General features: G+C 54.2%; 7 protein-coding genes across 7 annotated transcripts; 6 read left to right on the forward strand and 1 right to left on the reverse strand.

The window, feature by feature from the left end:
- Window positions 1-1,062: 1,062 nt before the first annotated feature.
- On the forward strand, window positions 1,063-4,830 carry N7498_006478 (pyruvate carboxylase). The gene is made up of 2 exons (XM_058453540.1): window positions 1,063-4,554; window positions 4,605-4,830. The coding sequence occupies exons 1-2, from the start codon at window positions 1,081-1,083 to the stop codon at window positions 4,710-4,712; spliced, it is 3,582 nt and encodes a 1,193-aa protein (XP_058307731.1). The 5' UTR covers window positions 1,063-1,080; the 3' UTR covers window positions 4,713-4,830.
- A 614-nt stretch (window positions 4,831-5,444) lies between these two features.
- Window positions 5,445-7,159, forward strand: N7498_006479 (putative carboxylesterase; the record flags this gene model as incomplete). The annotated part of the gene is made up of 3 exons (XM_058453541.1): window positions 5,445-5,796; window positions 5,845-6,123; window positions 6,174-7,159. The coding sequence occupies 3 exons, from the start codon at window positions 5,445-5,447 to the stop codon at window positions 7,157-7,159; spliced, it is 1,617 nt and encodes a 538-aa protein (XP_058307732.1).
- A 1,041-nt stretch (window positions 7,160-8,200) lies between these two features.
- Window positions 8,201-8,661, forward strand: N7498_006480 (uncharacterized protein; the record flags this gene model as incomplete). The annotated part of the gene is made up of 2 exons (XM_058453542.1): window positions 8,201-8,359; window positions 8,419-8,661. 2 exons carry the CDS (start codon window positions 8,201-8,203, stop codon window positions 8,659-8,661), a joined length of 402 nt encoding a protein of 133 aa, XP_058307733.1.
- Window positions 8,662-9,602: 941 nt separating this feature from the next.
- On the forward strand, window positions 9,603-10,394 carry N7498_006481 (uncharacterized protein; the record flags this gene model as incomplete). The annotated part of the gene is made up of 1 exon (XM_058453543.1): window positions 9,603-10,394. One exon carries the CDS (start codon window positions 9,603-9,605, stop codon window positions 10,392-10,394), a length of 792 nt encoding a protein of 263 aa, XP_058307734.1.
- A 545-nt stretch (window positions 10,395-10,939) lies between these two features.
- Window positions 10,940-11,697, forward strand: N7498_006482 (uncharacterized protein; the record flags this gene model as incomplete). The annotated part of the gene is made up of 2 exons (XM_058453544.1): window positions 10,940-11,107; window positions 11,158-11,697. 2 exons carry the CDS (start codon window positions 10,940-10,942, stop codon window positions 11,695-11,697), a joined length of 708 nt encoding a protein of 235 aa, XP_058307735.1.
- An 836-nt stretch (window positions 11,698-12,533) lies between these two features.
- On the reverse strand, window positions 12,534-13,214 carry N7498_006483 (60S ribosomal protein uL5; the record flags this gene model as incomplete). Its single annotated transcript, XM_058453545.1, has 3 exons — window positions 12,534-12,660; window positions 12,755-13,152; window positions 13,212-13,214. 3 exons carry the CDS (start codon window positions 13,212-13,214, stop codon window positions 12,534-12,536), a joined length of 528 nt encoding a protein of 175 aa, XP_058307736.1.
- A 325-nt stretch (window positions 13,215-13,539) lies between these two features.
- N7498_006484 (small nuclear ribonucleoprotein-associated protein) lies at window positions 13,540-14,489 on the forward strand (the record flags this gene model as incomplete). The annotated part of the gene is made up of 6 exons (XM_058453546.1): window positions 13,540-13,566; window positions 13,636-13,644; window positions 13,703-13,774; window positions 13,834-14,236; window positions 14,298-14,342; window positions 14,407-14,489. The coding sequence occupies 6 exons, from the start codon at window positions 13,540-13,542 to the stop codon at window positions 14,487-14,489; spliced, it is 639 nt and encodes a 212-aa protein (XP_058307737.1).
- Window positions 14,490-14,686: the final 197 nt, after the last annotated feature.

The following is a 14,686-nucleotide window of genomic DNA, read 5'->3' on the forward strand; positions in this document are numbered from 1 at the left end:
TTCGTAGGTAGTCGGAGCAAATGAGAAGATCCCTTCCTCTAGGGATTGGCACACATGACCGGACACAAAAAATTCACGGAGCTGCGGGACCTTCGCGGGACCGTACGGTCTCTACGGGGCAAAGAGATCCCAGCATGAGTCAAACTCCGGAGTCAAAATCGGAGCAGGTTCCTAGGTTTAGAAATGGGAAAAGAAGACGGAGTATGGGGAGTCGGAATGAGCTTCCCCGAGGTGAACGATTCAGGTCCAGCGAGGACCAGCGCGGCGTGATTAACTGGTGGTCTTGATTGGCTGGTCCGTGGAGTTCGTCGTTGGATCTGTCGAGAGTTCTCCGAGTCTCCCCCGGACCCTCCAGGTTTCCCGTCAATATCCGTCCTGGCGGGTGAGTAGGCGATCCTGGCACTCCCGTCGAACTAGGGCTGAGCCTGGAGGAGGACCCGAGGACCCGAGGTTGTCCTGGGCCTAATCCACCCGATCACATCGAGATGTGGGTTGTAGGCTCGATGAGATCATCGAGCAAGATCTCGCCGAAGTCGCCGGGGTTCAGTGAGCGTGGAGGGATATCATTGGAATGGGGATAATAGAAATACATAAGGAGCCCCGCCGGAGCACAGGAACAGAAAAAAAAAAAGCAATCAGAATCCTGGGCCGACCTTAAGAGTCGAACGGTGTACCGGTGAAGAGAGGCGTGTTACCTCATTGCGGGAGTCAAAGCCCCCGGAAACAGCATCTGCAGATCGCCTCGTGATCCTATCTGCTCCACCCCTCCTTTTATCTTGGCCCCTCCCCTTCCTTTTCGTCCTCCGAGCTCCTCCATTTTTCCAATTCCTTGCAAGCTATCCGGGGAAAACTACCTATACCCATCCCTGGTGCAAGCGATTGCGCTGCATTCTGCCGAGATCGGCCTGGAGTTTAGAGCTTCGTGCCAGCTTCGTGCAAGCTTCTAGGTGAGTCACTCCGGCACGCTTGCGATTGAACGGCATTGCGGGCGAATTGGATGGAATTGGCTGACTCTGTGCTTCAGATTCTGTGTAAATAACCCTCTTCTCTCCCTCTCATCCTCCAACCCCGCCTTTCATCATGGCTGCCCCACACCGCCAACCGGAGAACGCTATCGACGATGTCGAGTTCATCGAGGACCACTCGGAGCACCACCAGGACTCCGTCCACCGGCGCCTGCGTGCCAACTCGACCATCATGCACTTCCAGAAGATCCTGGTAGCCAATCGTGGTGAAATTCCCATCCGTATCTTCCGTACAGCCCACGAGCTGTCCCTGCAGACGGTCGCCGTCTTCTCCCACGAGGACCGCCTGTCTATGCACCGTCAAAAGGCCGATGAGGCTTACATGATCGGAAAGCGCGGCCAGTACACCCCCGTCGGTGCTTACTTGGCCGGCGAAGAGATCATCAAGATCGCCCTGGAGCACGGCGTGCACCTGATTCACCCCGGCTACGGCTTCCTCTCGGAGAACGCCGAGTTTGCCCGAAAGGTCGAGAAGGCGGGCATCGTTTTCGTGGGCCCGACCCCCGAGACCATTGACGCCCTGGGTGACAAGGTCTCTGCCCGTCGGGCGGCCATCAAGTGCCAGGTCCCGGTCGTTCCCGGTACGGAGGGCCCCGTCGAGCGCTACGAGGATGTCAAGAGCTTCACCGACGAGTATGGCTTCCCCATCATCATCAAGGCCGCCTTCGGTGGTGGTGGCCGTGGTATGCGTGTCGTCCGCGACCAGGCCTCCCTGCGCGACTCCTTCGAGCGTGCCACCTCCGAGGCTCGCACTGCCTTTGGCAACGGCACCGTCTTCGTCGAGCGCTTCCTCGACAAACCCAAGCACATTGAGGTCCAGCTGCTCGGTGACAACCAGGGCAATGTCGTCCACCTGTTCGAGCGTGACTGCTCCGTCCAGCGTCGTCACCAGAAGGTCGTCGAGATTGCTCCGGCCAAGGATCTCCCCGTCGAGACCCGTGACAAGATTCTGGCCGATGCCGTCAAACTGGCCAAGTCCGTCAAGTACCGCAACGCTGGTACCGCCGAGTTCCTGGTCGACCAGCAGAACCGCTACTACTTCATTGAGATCAACCCTCGTATCCAGGTCGAGCACACCATCACCGAGGAGATCACCGGCATCGACATCGTCGCTGCCCAGATCCAGATTGCCGCCGGTGCTACTCTGGAGCAGCTCGGTCTGACTCAGGACCGCATCTCTACTCGCGGCTTCGCCATTCAGTGCCGTATCACTACCGAGGACCCCTCCAAGGGCTTCTCTCCCGACACCGGTAAGATCGAGGTCTACCGGTCTGCCGGTGGTAACGGTGTCCGTCTGGATGGTGGTAATGGTTTCGCCGGTGCCATCATCACCCCTCACTATGACTCCATGCTGGTCAAGTGCACGTGCCGTGGCTCGACCTACGAGATTGTTCGCCGCAAGATGCTGCGTGCCCTGGTCGAGTTCCGTATCCGCGGTGTCAAGACCAACATTCCTTTCCTTGCTTCTCTGCTGAGTCACTCCACCTTCATCGATGGTACCTGCTGGACCACCTTCATTGATGATACCCCCGAGCTCTTCGCTCTGGTCAACTCTCAGAACCGAGCCCAGAAGCTGCTTACTTATCTGGGTGACGTTGCCGTCAACGGCAGCAGCATCAAGGGCCAGATCGGCGAGCCCAAGTTCAAGGGCGAGATCATCAAGCCCATTCTCAAGGATGCCTCGGGCAACGTTATCGACGTCTCCCAGCCCTGCCAGAAGGGTTGGAAGCAGATCATCGATTCTCAGGGCCCCGAGGCCTTCGCCAAGGCTGTGCGCGCGAACAAGGGCTGCCTGCTCATGGACACCACCTGGCGTGATGCCCACCAGTCGCTGCTCGCTACCCGTGTGCGTACCATCGACATGCTCAACATTGCCCACGAGACTAGCCACGCTCTCCAGAATGCCTACAGTCTGGAGTGCTGGGGTGGCGCCACCTTCGACGTCGCCATGCGCTTCCTATACGAGGACCCCTGGGACCGTCTGCGCAAGCTCCGCAAGGCCGTGCCCAACATTCCCTTCCAGATGCTGCTGCGCGGCGCCAACGGTGTGGCCTACTCCTCCCTCCCCGACAACGCCATCTACCACTTCTGTAAGCAGGCCAAGAAGTACGGTGTTGACATCTTCCGTGTCTTCGACGCTCTCAACGACGTCGACCAACTCGAGGTCGGCATCAAGGCCGTTCAACAGGCCGGTGGTGTTGTCGAGGCCACCGTCTGCTACAGCGGTGACATGCTGAACCCCGCCAAGAAGTACAACCTCGAGTACTACCTCTCCCTGGTTGACCGTATCGTCAAGCTGGGTACCCACGTTCTGGGTATCAAGGATATGGCCGGCGTTCTGAAGCCCCAGGCTGCTCGTCTGCTGGTCGGCGCCATCCGTGAGCGCTACCCCGACCTCCCCATCCACGTCCACACCCACGACTCTGCTGGTACCGGTGTGGCCTCGATGATTGCCTGCGCCCAGGCTGGCGCTGACGCTGTCGATGCCGCCACGGACAGCTTGTCCGGTATGACCTCGCAGCCCAGCATCGGTGCCATCCTGGCCTCGCTTGCCGGCACCGATCAGGACCCCCAGCTTGACGCGGCTCATGTTCGCGCCCTGGATACCTACTGGGCTCAGCTCCGTCTTCTCTACTCTCCCTTCGAGGCTGGTCTGACCGGCCCCGACCCCGAGGTCTACGAGCACGAGATCCCCGGCGGCCAGCTGACCAACCTGATCTTCCAGGCCAGCCAGCTGGGTCTGGGCCAGCAGTGGGCCCAGACCAAGAAGGCGTACGAGCAGGCCAACATGCTGCTGGGTGACATCGTCAAGGTTACCCCGACCTCCAAGGTTGTCGGTGACCTGGCCCAGTTCATGGTCTCCAACAAGCTGACCCACGAGGACGTCATCGAGCGCGCCGGCGAGCTGGACTTCCCCGGCTCCGTCCTGGAGTTCCTCGAGGGCCTGATGGGCCAGCCCTTCGGTGGCTTCCCTGAGCCCCTGCGCTCCAAGGCTCTCCGTGACCGCCGCAAGCTCGAGAAGCGTCCCGGTCTGTACCTGGAGCCTCTGGACCTGGTCGGAATCAAGAACCAGATCCGCGAAAAGTTCGGCACCGCGACTGAATGTGACGTGGCCAGCTACGCCATGTACCCCAAGGTGTTCGAGGACTACCGCAAGTTCGTGCAGAAGTTCGGCGACCTGTCCGTCCTCCCCACGCGCTTCTTCCTGGCCAAGCCTGAGATTGGCGAGGAGTTCAACGTCGAGCTGGAGAAGGGCAAGGTCCTGATCCTGAAGCTTCTGGCTATCGGCCCGCTCTCCGAGCAGACTGGCCAGCGTGAGGTCTTCTACGAGGTTAACGGTGAAGTCCGCCAGGTCAGCGTCGATGACCAGAAGGCTTCCGTCGATAACATCGCCCGCCCCAAGGCCGACGCCGCCGACAGCAGCCAGGTCGGCGCGCCCATGAGCGGTGTTGTGGTTGAGATCCGTGTGCACGACGGCCACGAGGTGAAGAAGGGTGACCCGATCGCGGTGCTGAGCGCCATGAAGATGGTAAGATATTCCCTTTTCTCTGTTATATCACAGTTGCTAATTCTCCCTAGGAAATGGTCATCTCCGCTCCTCACAGCGGCAAGGTCTCCGGTCTCCTTGTGAAGGAGGGTGACTCGGTCGACGGGCAGGACCTGGTCTGCAGAATTGGCAAAGCGTAAAAAAGAGCCGGATAGGATTGGCTTCTGTGTAAAAGACGTGCACGACCTTCATGCGCAAAGATATGAACGATAGCTTCTAGCGTTGGTTTTCCAGTGGGACTTTGGTTTTCTCTTATGGCTATTGGTTTTGAACTATACTACAATGGTATTTATTTTAGCTTTTTCATCTGTTGAAGTGGTAGATATAAATGTAGCAACCTTGAGTCCATGTGGATGGCGGTCAGTAAAGGTTAATGCCACCTCGATGGGCTTGAAGGCTGTGCTTTGAGGCATATAGATTGCGTGATGAAGGCCAGGGGGTATCCCAAGTTGTTCTGCAACTCTTTAGCAGGCTAAGCAACCTGAGAAAACAATCCTTGGAAATGGTTTCGGAGCTACATAATGCCAACTACCCCATATCAGTGACTATCTCGGCACTAGATTTAGTTGCCGACCCCAATCATCTCCCCGCAATCCAAAACCAAATTGCCGATCGGCTCTTCTGCATCACCAATGGGCTGCTCCACGGTCTCTATCTCGGCAATAGGTACTGTCGGAAAAGAGCCCTGCGCTGCAATGCGCGGAATGACTACCGAGCGATAAAAGCACAGTACCGCCCTGATCCGCAACCTCTCCTCAATCACGCAGGACCGGGTCCAGGAACTACAAGCCCAAGTTCACCCTCCAATTGAATTTCCCTTCAGGAACACTCTATCTCTCCCATACAATATATCTCTCAACTACTCATCCAAAATGGACACTACTCGCCGCCCTTATACTCTCTCCCTCGCACACCGCGGCGTCATCCAGGGCTCAACCATCTCCGCCGGCTCGGATTTATGTCACTACTTCGGCGGCGTGCGCTACGCTCTCCCACCACTGCAACGCTGGCGCCGTGCCCGTAAGCTGCCATCATCGTTTAGATACGGCAGCAAGGATACACCCGGCGTCTGCGACAGTGGAGCCGGGCTGTGTCCGCAACCCGGATTCCTAACTATCGAGCCGGAGAAGCCTGAAACGTGGAGCGAGGATTGCTTCCAGTGTAATGTGTGGGTGCCAACGGGAACTCCCCCGCGGGATGGCTGGCCGGTGATGATTTACATCCGTAAGAAGCATTCAATTTTCCGAGTTCGACAAAAGCTGACGTGGATAGATGGTGGATGGCTTCAGTTCGGTTCGCCCAACGGCTTCAATGCCGCGGCACTGCTCGGCGAGACTGATTTCAAGGCTGTCGTTGTCATGCCTGCGTACCGGGTCAACCTATTTGGGTTCTTGTATTCGGCGGAACTCGAACAGGATGCTGCGGATGTGGGCGAGACTGTGGGAAACCATGGATTCTGGGACCAGAGACTCGCTTTGGAGTGGACAAAGGAGAATATCCATTTGTTCGGTGGCAACCCTGAGAATATCAGTATCTCAGGATACTCCGCAGGTAAGAATGCCCGTGATACCAACCCACACCTACATCCTAACTTCACTTAGGCGCAAACTCCGTCTTCCACCAACTCGCCTACGACCTCCGCCAACCAGACACCCAGGCCATCGTGCGCCAGGCAGTAATCTTCTCCAACTCGCCCGCCGTACAACCCAAAAAACCAACAGAAACCCAATCCCAATTTGACCAGCTCCTAAACGCCCTCTCAATCCCACTCACCCTATCCGCAAACGAAAAGCTCGCCCGTCTCCGCTCCCTCCCAGCAAAGCAACTCCTCGACGCCGCGAAAACAATCCAAATCCACCAATTCCGCCCAACAACGGACGGCGCCTTCATACTCCCAACCCTCTTCCAATCCCTAGACGACGGCTCCTTCGCCCGCAAACTCCTGTCCCGCAACATCCGGCTCATCCTAGGCGAATGCTCCGACGAACGCTTCCTCTACGCAATCTGGTTCCCACCCAAGGCCAATACCCTCGACGCAGTACGCGCCCGGCTGATTACCGATTACCCCCAACGTATCGTCGATGCTTTAATCCCACTCCACTACCCGGACGGGAAACTCCCACCGGGTGTAACGGACTGGGACTCTGACGCCTGGGGCAGAATCTACGCCGATATGCAGGTATACCACATGCAGCGAGGCTTGATCCACGCGTTGACGTCTAACACGGGTGGCGTGGATGCGTCGCGGCTGATCCATCGGTATAGAATTGAGTTCCGCGCGGAGTGTACGGATGGGATTCCGATTGAGTGGGGGGTTACGCATTCAAGCGATTATTCGTTGTGGTTCTGGGGAAATGGGAATGTTTTGACGGAGAAGGAGAAGAAATATACACATAATGCGTTGGTTGGGCCATTGGCTAGGTTTGTGAAGGGAGAGGATGATTTTGGATGGGAGACGAGTGGGAAGCGGGTGCGCGTGCTGAAGGCTGACGGGAGTGTGGAGATTCGGGGGGATTCGTTGTGGGATGAGGGTGTTAGGGTCTGGAAGGCGTTGAGGGCTGTTGATGATGAGAAGGCGAGGCTTTGACCTAGAGCTTATAGATTGGAAAGTGGGTGTGTGATTGGGCAGGTTATAGATTTAGATTCAATGCTAGATGTCTTGGCGTAAGCAGCAGAAGCTTTTCTTTCGTCCGGTATGCTCGGGATATGCTCTTATCGGACACAATGGTAGCAAATTACGTCTCAAGGCAGATTTAGTAACTTCAGGGGTTCATCAGAATCCCCGTGAATAATAATAATCCTGCAAGTATTGGATGAGACATGATCGACGTGAATGTGGGGTACACAATACTTAGCCCGCACGCACATTACCACCCGAACCGAAGTACCGGGTACGTCGACCCGCCGCTAAGGGCATTTGCCATCGAGCTTTCCCCGCATTCCTTCTTACGTCAAGGTGCAGTGCAATCGACACAATGCTACATCGTTTACTTGACAAACCCAACCGGGAAGATAGGTACCTCCAAGTCCCAGCTCAAATCAGAGGGCGTCAATTGCGAGGTCGGGTGGATTCATAGCTTAGCCACGACCCAGACCACGCCGCCAGGCAATAGCATCACCACCACTAATCACAGGCCAATATTCATTACCAATCAACGTACATCACAGTAGTCAGCCAAATACCGCCGGCGTAGCCAGTCATACCGCAGTCCAGAGAACCAAGTAACACGCGACACCTTGTAACCCTGGCTCGCCGGTGGCCATATAAAGCCGAGCTCCCCCTCTCATGTCCCATCCTTACTACCATCGAAGTTATTCCGATCTATACACGCATATGGTATGTCTTCTTCCCTTCCCCAACCCCCCTGAACCACATCCGCCATAAGCCGCGTTGGTGTATTACGCATCACATCAGCCCCATGGAGCAAGCACCAATACCGAACCCCGGCCCAATGACGTCTTTGACTCCCCCCATCCCAAGCTCATGAACGGCTTTCACCTTCATCCTTGTCTCATTCACATCTCTTTTCTTGATCCTCCACTAACCATTACCACCATCAAGACCACATAGTCCCAGAGACTAGCAAGCAACATCATTACGGATTATCTTCTCTTCGAGATCTCCAACATGACCGACAACACCCCTCCCCGCCACTGGAAAGGCGAGCCCGGCAACCGACACGAGCACGTCAACCCCTGGGGGCACGGCGGTGCAAAGGGTCCCGCACCTCGAGCTTCGTGGGCCTTGACGCCGGAGATGATGACCAACCTGAATGCCAACCGGCGGGTAAGTCCGACCTACCGAACTCCCCCCGTCTCTCTAGAACAGTATCTAACATACCACAGAACTCCAACGGCTCGAACTCCTCCCAGAACCAGAACCAGAACAACGAGCCCCAGAGCCCACAAACGCTTGGCGAGCGCCGTCGATCCAGTAGTTCCGGTGGGGGTTTGTTCTCCAATCTGCAGACGCAAAAACGCGACACCTCGGATGCTAGTATGGCTGGGCGCCGGGCTAGTTGGAATGAGCAGCGGGAGCAAGGAGGGTTCTTCTCTAAATTGTGGGATGGGTATACTCGTGGAAAGTAAGAGGCTGTACTTCTCTTGACCTTTGCCGCTTTTTTTCTCTCTACATTTCGAGTACTGTATTTGGATTATCTTTGAACAATGAAAAATTATTGAATGGATGTTGGCTTTGGAGTAGATTTTGGAGCTGGATCTACTTAAGTACAGCCGAACCAAGGAGATATTACAATGGGCTATTCTTCTAGTCCCTCTACATCTCCTCCTAGGGATTTTTTAAACGTCTTCCTAGACGTCTTTTGATTCCATTTTCCAAGGTCCCTTTCTAAAACGTCTTTTTCAAACCTCCTGGATAGATAGTTATGACCGCCTAATTAGGCCGACTTAAAATAACTTCCTGGTCGGGCTGTAGCCTGTACGCTGGACTGTCCATTAATGACCCTGCATAATACTATAGAAAAACGCCGTGGGTATGTCCATAGCCCTTTCAGGAACGGCTTTGGCCTTTTGGGTACTTGGCGCCATTGAATGCGAAAAGTTTATATTAGGCTGGAACCAATGTCGCCATGCCTATTTCTGCCCATGTATTTTTCCTGCTACTTTATCACTCTCTATAGTCTTCTATTTATAGTAAGACAGTTGAATAGAGCAAGTGAACTGTGGAGTGAAAGAAATTTATAAACGTTTGTGGCCTATTCTTAAAAAGATACTTTCTAGATTTCTACTACTGTCAATGGAAACGTAGGATGATTATCATCAGGGTTGATTATATGGGACTAGAAATGGCTTGACACTATAGCTTTCTCTGAGAGGTCGAGTATCTTCCGTTATAGGCATGTAGCTTCACCTCATTTTCTGCGTATCCTTTTGGAAATTCTCCCCTCTCATCTCCTGCTAGCGTTCCTATTCATCGTTCACCTATCCCTCCGTCCCCCATTTCCTGACTCGTCCGTCTATTCGTCCTTCTGAACGCCTTCTGAAAGTATTCCTGCAACTCCTCGCCAACCATGTCCCCAGTGCCCCTTATCCGTTATCTCCAGCACGAGCCGCCAAGTCTCTTCATGGAGGACGATTTAAAGGCTACAAGTATGACAAAGAGCGAAAATTACAAATGGCAGGATATCGGACCCATTGGCCGTTGGGTTGACTTCAACCTAACTACCATCAGACAGAGGTACGGTGCAACTCTCAGTTTTACCCAGATTCCTGACGAACCGATGCCATCCACACCTCTTCGGGACATCGTGAGCGAGGCCGAGCTTCGAGATTATTTCTCGCGCTTGATTTACAATCGAGTCGAACGGTCACTCCGTTATGGTTTCAATTATCTCCAACGCAATGACCAACTCGGATCTGCGAACCTCACGCGCGTGGATATCGGCAGTGGGGCATATGCTCGCTTCGTCCGAGGTTGTGAGCTCGATCTGTTCTATGCCAGTCCCTCTCAACCCCGCAATGAAAGAGACGCTCGGCTCCCTGTGGAACTCAAGACTTCTAATAAATGGAATACGGACATGAGAAGCAGCACGAACGACACGAGACAACACGACTTCCGACGAGTGCTATCGCAGGTCAACTTCTACATGAAAACGAACCATACCAGATACGCATGCATCATCACAGACAGCGAAATGGTGGCTATTCGACGACTTGACCGAAACGGCAATTTGGAGTTGTCAGACCCCATCCCATGGAGACACCAAAGTAACAGCCAAAATCAGGTACGGCTGACGATGTTGCTGGCATTGTGGTACCTGGGAATGCTGGCAGCAGAGGAGGGCAATTGGAGACTTCCGTAGTCTCCCTGGACTTGCATTTTATTTTCTTCACCGGCTCTGAAGAAAGCTTCCATTATCTCGTCTCCGATCGTGAAGAATACTTTCATTATCTCGTCAACGGCTTTGAAGAATGCTTTCATTATGCATGGATGCCCACAGTTTAGCATCAAGTTTTGCGCATTCTAAATTCAACCTTGTTCAAAACTTTCTCTAGCTCTCCTCGTAAATTTAGTCCCCTATAAAAAATCCTTGTAACAGAATGTATGGATTGTCAGCATAGGGAGATGACCAGTAATGACTGCATAGATTAGGAAGAAAGTGCCGGCACAGACTTTTAGCCTAGTAATGTCTCCGAGTGGACATAGATCAATATTAGCAGCACATGACCTATGACGGCTTTCTTTCCTCATTGAGTCTCAACTCCCTCCTAAATCGTCGTTCTTGTTTTTTTTTTTTTATTCGATAATCCCAGCTCAATCAAAGACGCACGCACACATCTTCCCAGGACACCTTTAAAAAAACTCTACCTCGTTTTAACGGTCCAGGAACTCGAGCTCACGCTTACAATGGCGCCCCCAGACTACAAAATCCCCGAACTTGACCTATCTGAAGTGACGTTTGTGGAGCTCCTCCAAGAGCTAGAAGATGAACATAGCAAATACAGTAAGCTAGAAAATCCTAGGAATTGCGTCGTCCGGGCTCGCTGGCTAGAGAAAGACTGTGTTGTGAAAGTGGTAAGTAGATCTATGCCTCTCAAGTTGATCTATATACCTAATATTTTTAGTTCCACCACATTCCGCGGGAGGATGCACATACACCGGATCATGAACCTGATCCTTTTACAAACGAAACTCGCGCGTACAGTCGGCTGAAAGCGCGTGGATTCTGTGAGCGAGGTGACATCCCGGACGTCTACGGCGTGATCAAGCAGATTAATCCACGGTCCGAGGGTTGGGAGAAAATTCTCTATAATTTCTTCGAAGACGATACACGCCCAAGTGCTATTGTCATTGAATACATTCCAAATTCGGGGATCATCAACTTGCCCAACTTCTCATACGCGGCGCTCAAGAAGCTCAGACATATTCTAGCTGAGATGCACGAGGCCTGGGTGGAACACAGCGATCCGTACCCGCGAAACATGTTGCTGCAGGAGGGTACTGGCAGGGCTCTCTGGATCGACTTCGATGTTGCCCGGACTTACACACCGGGCATGGTGACGGAGCGTCAACGGTCTTGGTTTGTAGGGGAACTGAATGTGATGGATCAATTTATCGAAGCCCTAGTAAGCACCGAGTCCTTGTCATTCATCATGCAAAACTAATCTGTACTTTGGCCATTGACCACAAGTTCGGCAAGATGGACAGAGCGTTGGAATATTACACCGAGGAGGAGCAACGCAGACTGGAGGAGATCGAGCAGGCTGCGGGGTATAGGGAGACAAAGCGTGGGAAATGAGCAGGATGAAGGGAATTGAACAGGAGGAAGGATGAACCGATCGTAGATTAGAATACACATGAAGATGTTTTGCTGGCCTGTGCTGTCACGATGATTTTCCAATTTCAAGAGATTCCTCCGGAGAGGTTTGACGGCGGAAATTCACTACGTAGGTGGTTTGTGAGAATTAGCAAAGTACCGAGTCGATAGCAGGAGAAATGCCTTGAATTACAAGAGGACAACACTACAGGCTACGATCTACTGCTACGAAAAGAGGGCATCAGGTGTAGACAGCAACGACAAGAGAGAGGCCAGACGGTGGTAACCCCCTCCCACCACAGCAGGCTGTGAGGAAGAGGGACCCGACTCTTCGACGAGGTCCATGACCAGTCAAGCGAGCCGCGGCTAGACATGGATGGTAGTCCAGTGCCAGCCAGACCTTTTCAACAATGGTTATGCGGGAAACAACACCTCATGTGCAGCCTTCATTGTGAAAAGGAGAGAGCAGATTGGTTCAAGGTAGTGGATTCATGTCTCTTAACACGCCTATCCTGGTTGCCGTGATGGAAAAATAAAAAAGGTTTCAGAACACCATATCCGACGCAGGGAACAGGAGCAACCTGGGCCGTGTTTTTGTTTCGGAGAAAATTTTTGGCTCCCTTCGATGCTTCGTAAATCACAAGGTCCAACCGTCCCCCGTCATCCTCACATGTCTTGGGACATTTACCGGACGATGCCGTCGAAGCGGTTCTTGAACCACTTGATGGTCTCGTTCTCGTTGATCTTGTGGTTAACACCGATGGAGGACTTGCAGCGGCGGCGCTTGGCAACACGCTCACCGGGGCGGGTCCTATAGAAAAAAAAATTGGTCAGTTTTGCTCCCGTTGTGGTGGATTGCTGAGGCCTCCTGGTGGAGACTCCAGAAGATGATGGCGTGCACTCACATGCAGCAGTAGAAGTCCATGCCGTAGATACCAATGCCGGGGTCGTACTTGATGCCCAGATCGATGTGCTCGGAGATACCGAAGCCGAAGTTGCCGGTCTCGGAGAAGTTACGGCGGCGGAGCTCGTACTCCTTGACCTTGAGGCCACGCTCGAGAATCTCCTCAGCCTTGGGGCCACGGACGGTAACGTGGACGGCGATCTTCTCGTTACGGCGGATACCGAAGGTACGGACGGTGTAGCGGGCCTTGGAGTAGACGGGGGTCTGACCAGACAGCTGCTCGAGCACCTTGGCGGCACGAGTAAGTCTGTCACCAGACTCGCCGACGGAGATGTTCAGCACGAGCTTCTGGATGCGCAGCTCGCGCATGGGGTTTGTGCTCTTGTCCTTGGCGTCCGACTGCATGTCCGTTAGACTGTGCGATGCGATTGAGAGAATGGGGTGGGGTGGTAACATACCATGGCGTTGGTGTGTGGGCGTGGAGGTGGTTGTCGACGAGATCGAAGGAATCTGCAACGCACAAAAAGTGGTTTGTGTGGGCTTCGAGTCACGGGATCAAAGTCACGGGAATCGGAAGCGAGAGCCTTGGCGCTTATCTAAGTCGGTGGTCGCTGAATCATCCAAGCTGACTCATCCTCTATCCAGAACTTTGAGTCCGGCAACCGAAAGCTAAGCTCGTGTAAAGGATCCCGCGTCTCGCTCGATCTCTTCCAGTCAAGAGAGCCTCGTCGCTGTCTTACTACTTTTTGGGCTCAAGTCGCATTCGTGCGCGCTATTTCAGGCAACATGGCTGCCAACAAGCAGGGCAAGATGGTGAGTATCAATCCCTCTGTTCATCCCGACTCGTGTGCTCAATGGCTGTCGCTAACCTCTTTCTTCTAGCAAAACCTCGTGAGTTCAATTGAAAGGGTTGTGAAGTCTGCTACAAGCCCATCTAACATGTCTCCAGATCAACTACCGGATGCGGGTGACGCTCAACGATGGTCGACAGATGACAGGCCAGATGCTGGCATTTGACAAGGTCCGTCTCTTCTGCGCCTCGTGGATAGATCTGAGGCTGACTCTCACTCTGTTTCATAGCACATGAACCTCGTTCTCGCCGACACAGAAGAATTCCGCCGCACCAAGCGGAAGTCGAAGGCCGCCCCCGGTTCCACGAACACCCAGGTCGAAGCGGAAGAGAAGCGAACCCTCGGTCTCACCATCGTGCGCGGTACTCAGGTTGTTTCCTGTTCCGTTGACGGACCCCCTCCCGCCGACCCCTCTGCGCGCCTCGGTGCCGGTCCGGGCGCTGCTGGCGCTGCCGCGACTCTCGCCGCCGGCCCTGGTATCAGCAAGCCCGCTGGTCGTGGCCTTCCTGTTGGACTCGGTGGTCCTGCTGCTGGTGTCGGTGGCCCCGCTCCTCCCATGGGTGGTTTCCCTCCCGGCGGTTTCGCGCCGCCCCCAGGATTTGGTGGTCGTGGAGGACCCCCCGGTGGACCTCGTAAGTGATCTTTGATATGTACTTTGTGACATGCAGATATACTGACTCTCTCGTGACTCAGCCGGCTTCGCTCCCCCTCCTGGATTCGCTCCTCCAGGCGGTCCTCGTAAGTTTTTCCCCTACCTCAGACTACATTCGCGACAGTCCAGGCTAACCCATTCTTCCTGCAGCTGGCTCTTTCCAGCCTCCCCCGGGATTCCAGCCTCCGGGTCAGGGTCGAGGATACCCGCCGCCGGGCTTCGGCGGTCGATGATTGGATAGGTGTACATTGAAGACGATTCCACGCTTCATATCATCAGCGATCTGTTTTCACCTGGGAAGGAGGAATAGCGACGGTTCAAATGCTAGACGGAACCAATGGTCCTCATTTCAGGAAAGGAGACAGCGTACGGGTTATATCAACCCAGTCTATCGGGCCAGGCGTTGCGGCGCATGCGGATGGAGGTCGTG

Source organism: Penicillium cinerascens (genome assembly GCF_028974065.1).
Source record: "Penicillium cinerascens strain IBT 15544 chromosome Unknown contig_6_segment0_segment0, whole genome shotgun sequence".
NCBI lineage: Eukaryota > Fungi > Ascomycota > Eurotiomycetes > Eurotiales > Aspergillaceae > Penicillium > Penicillium cinerascens.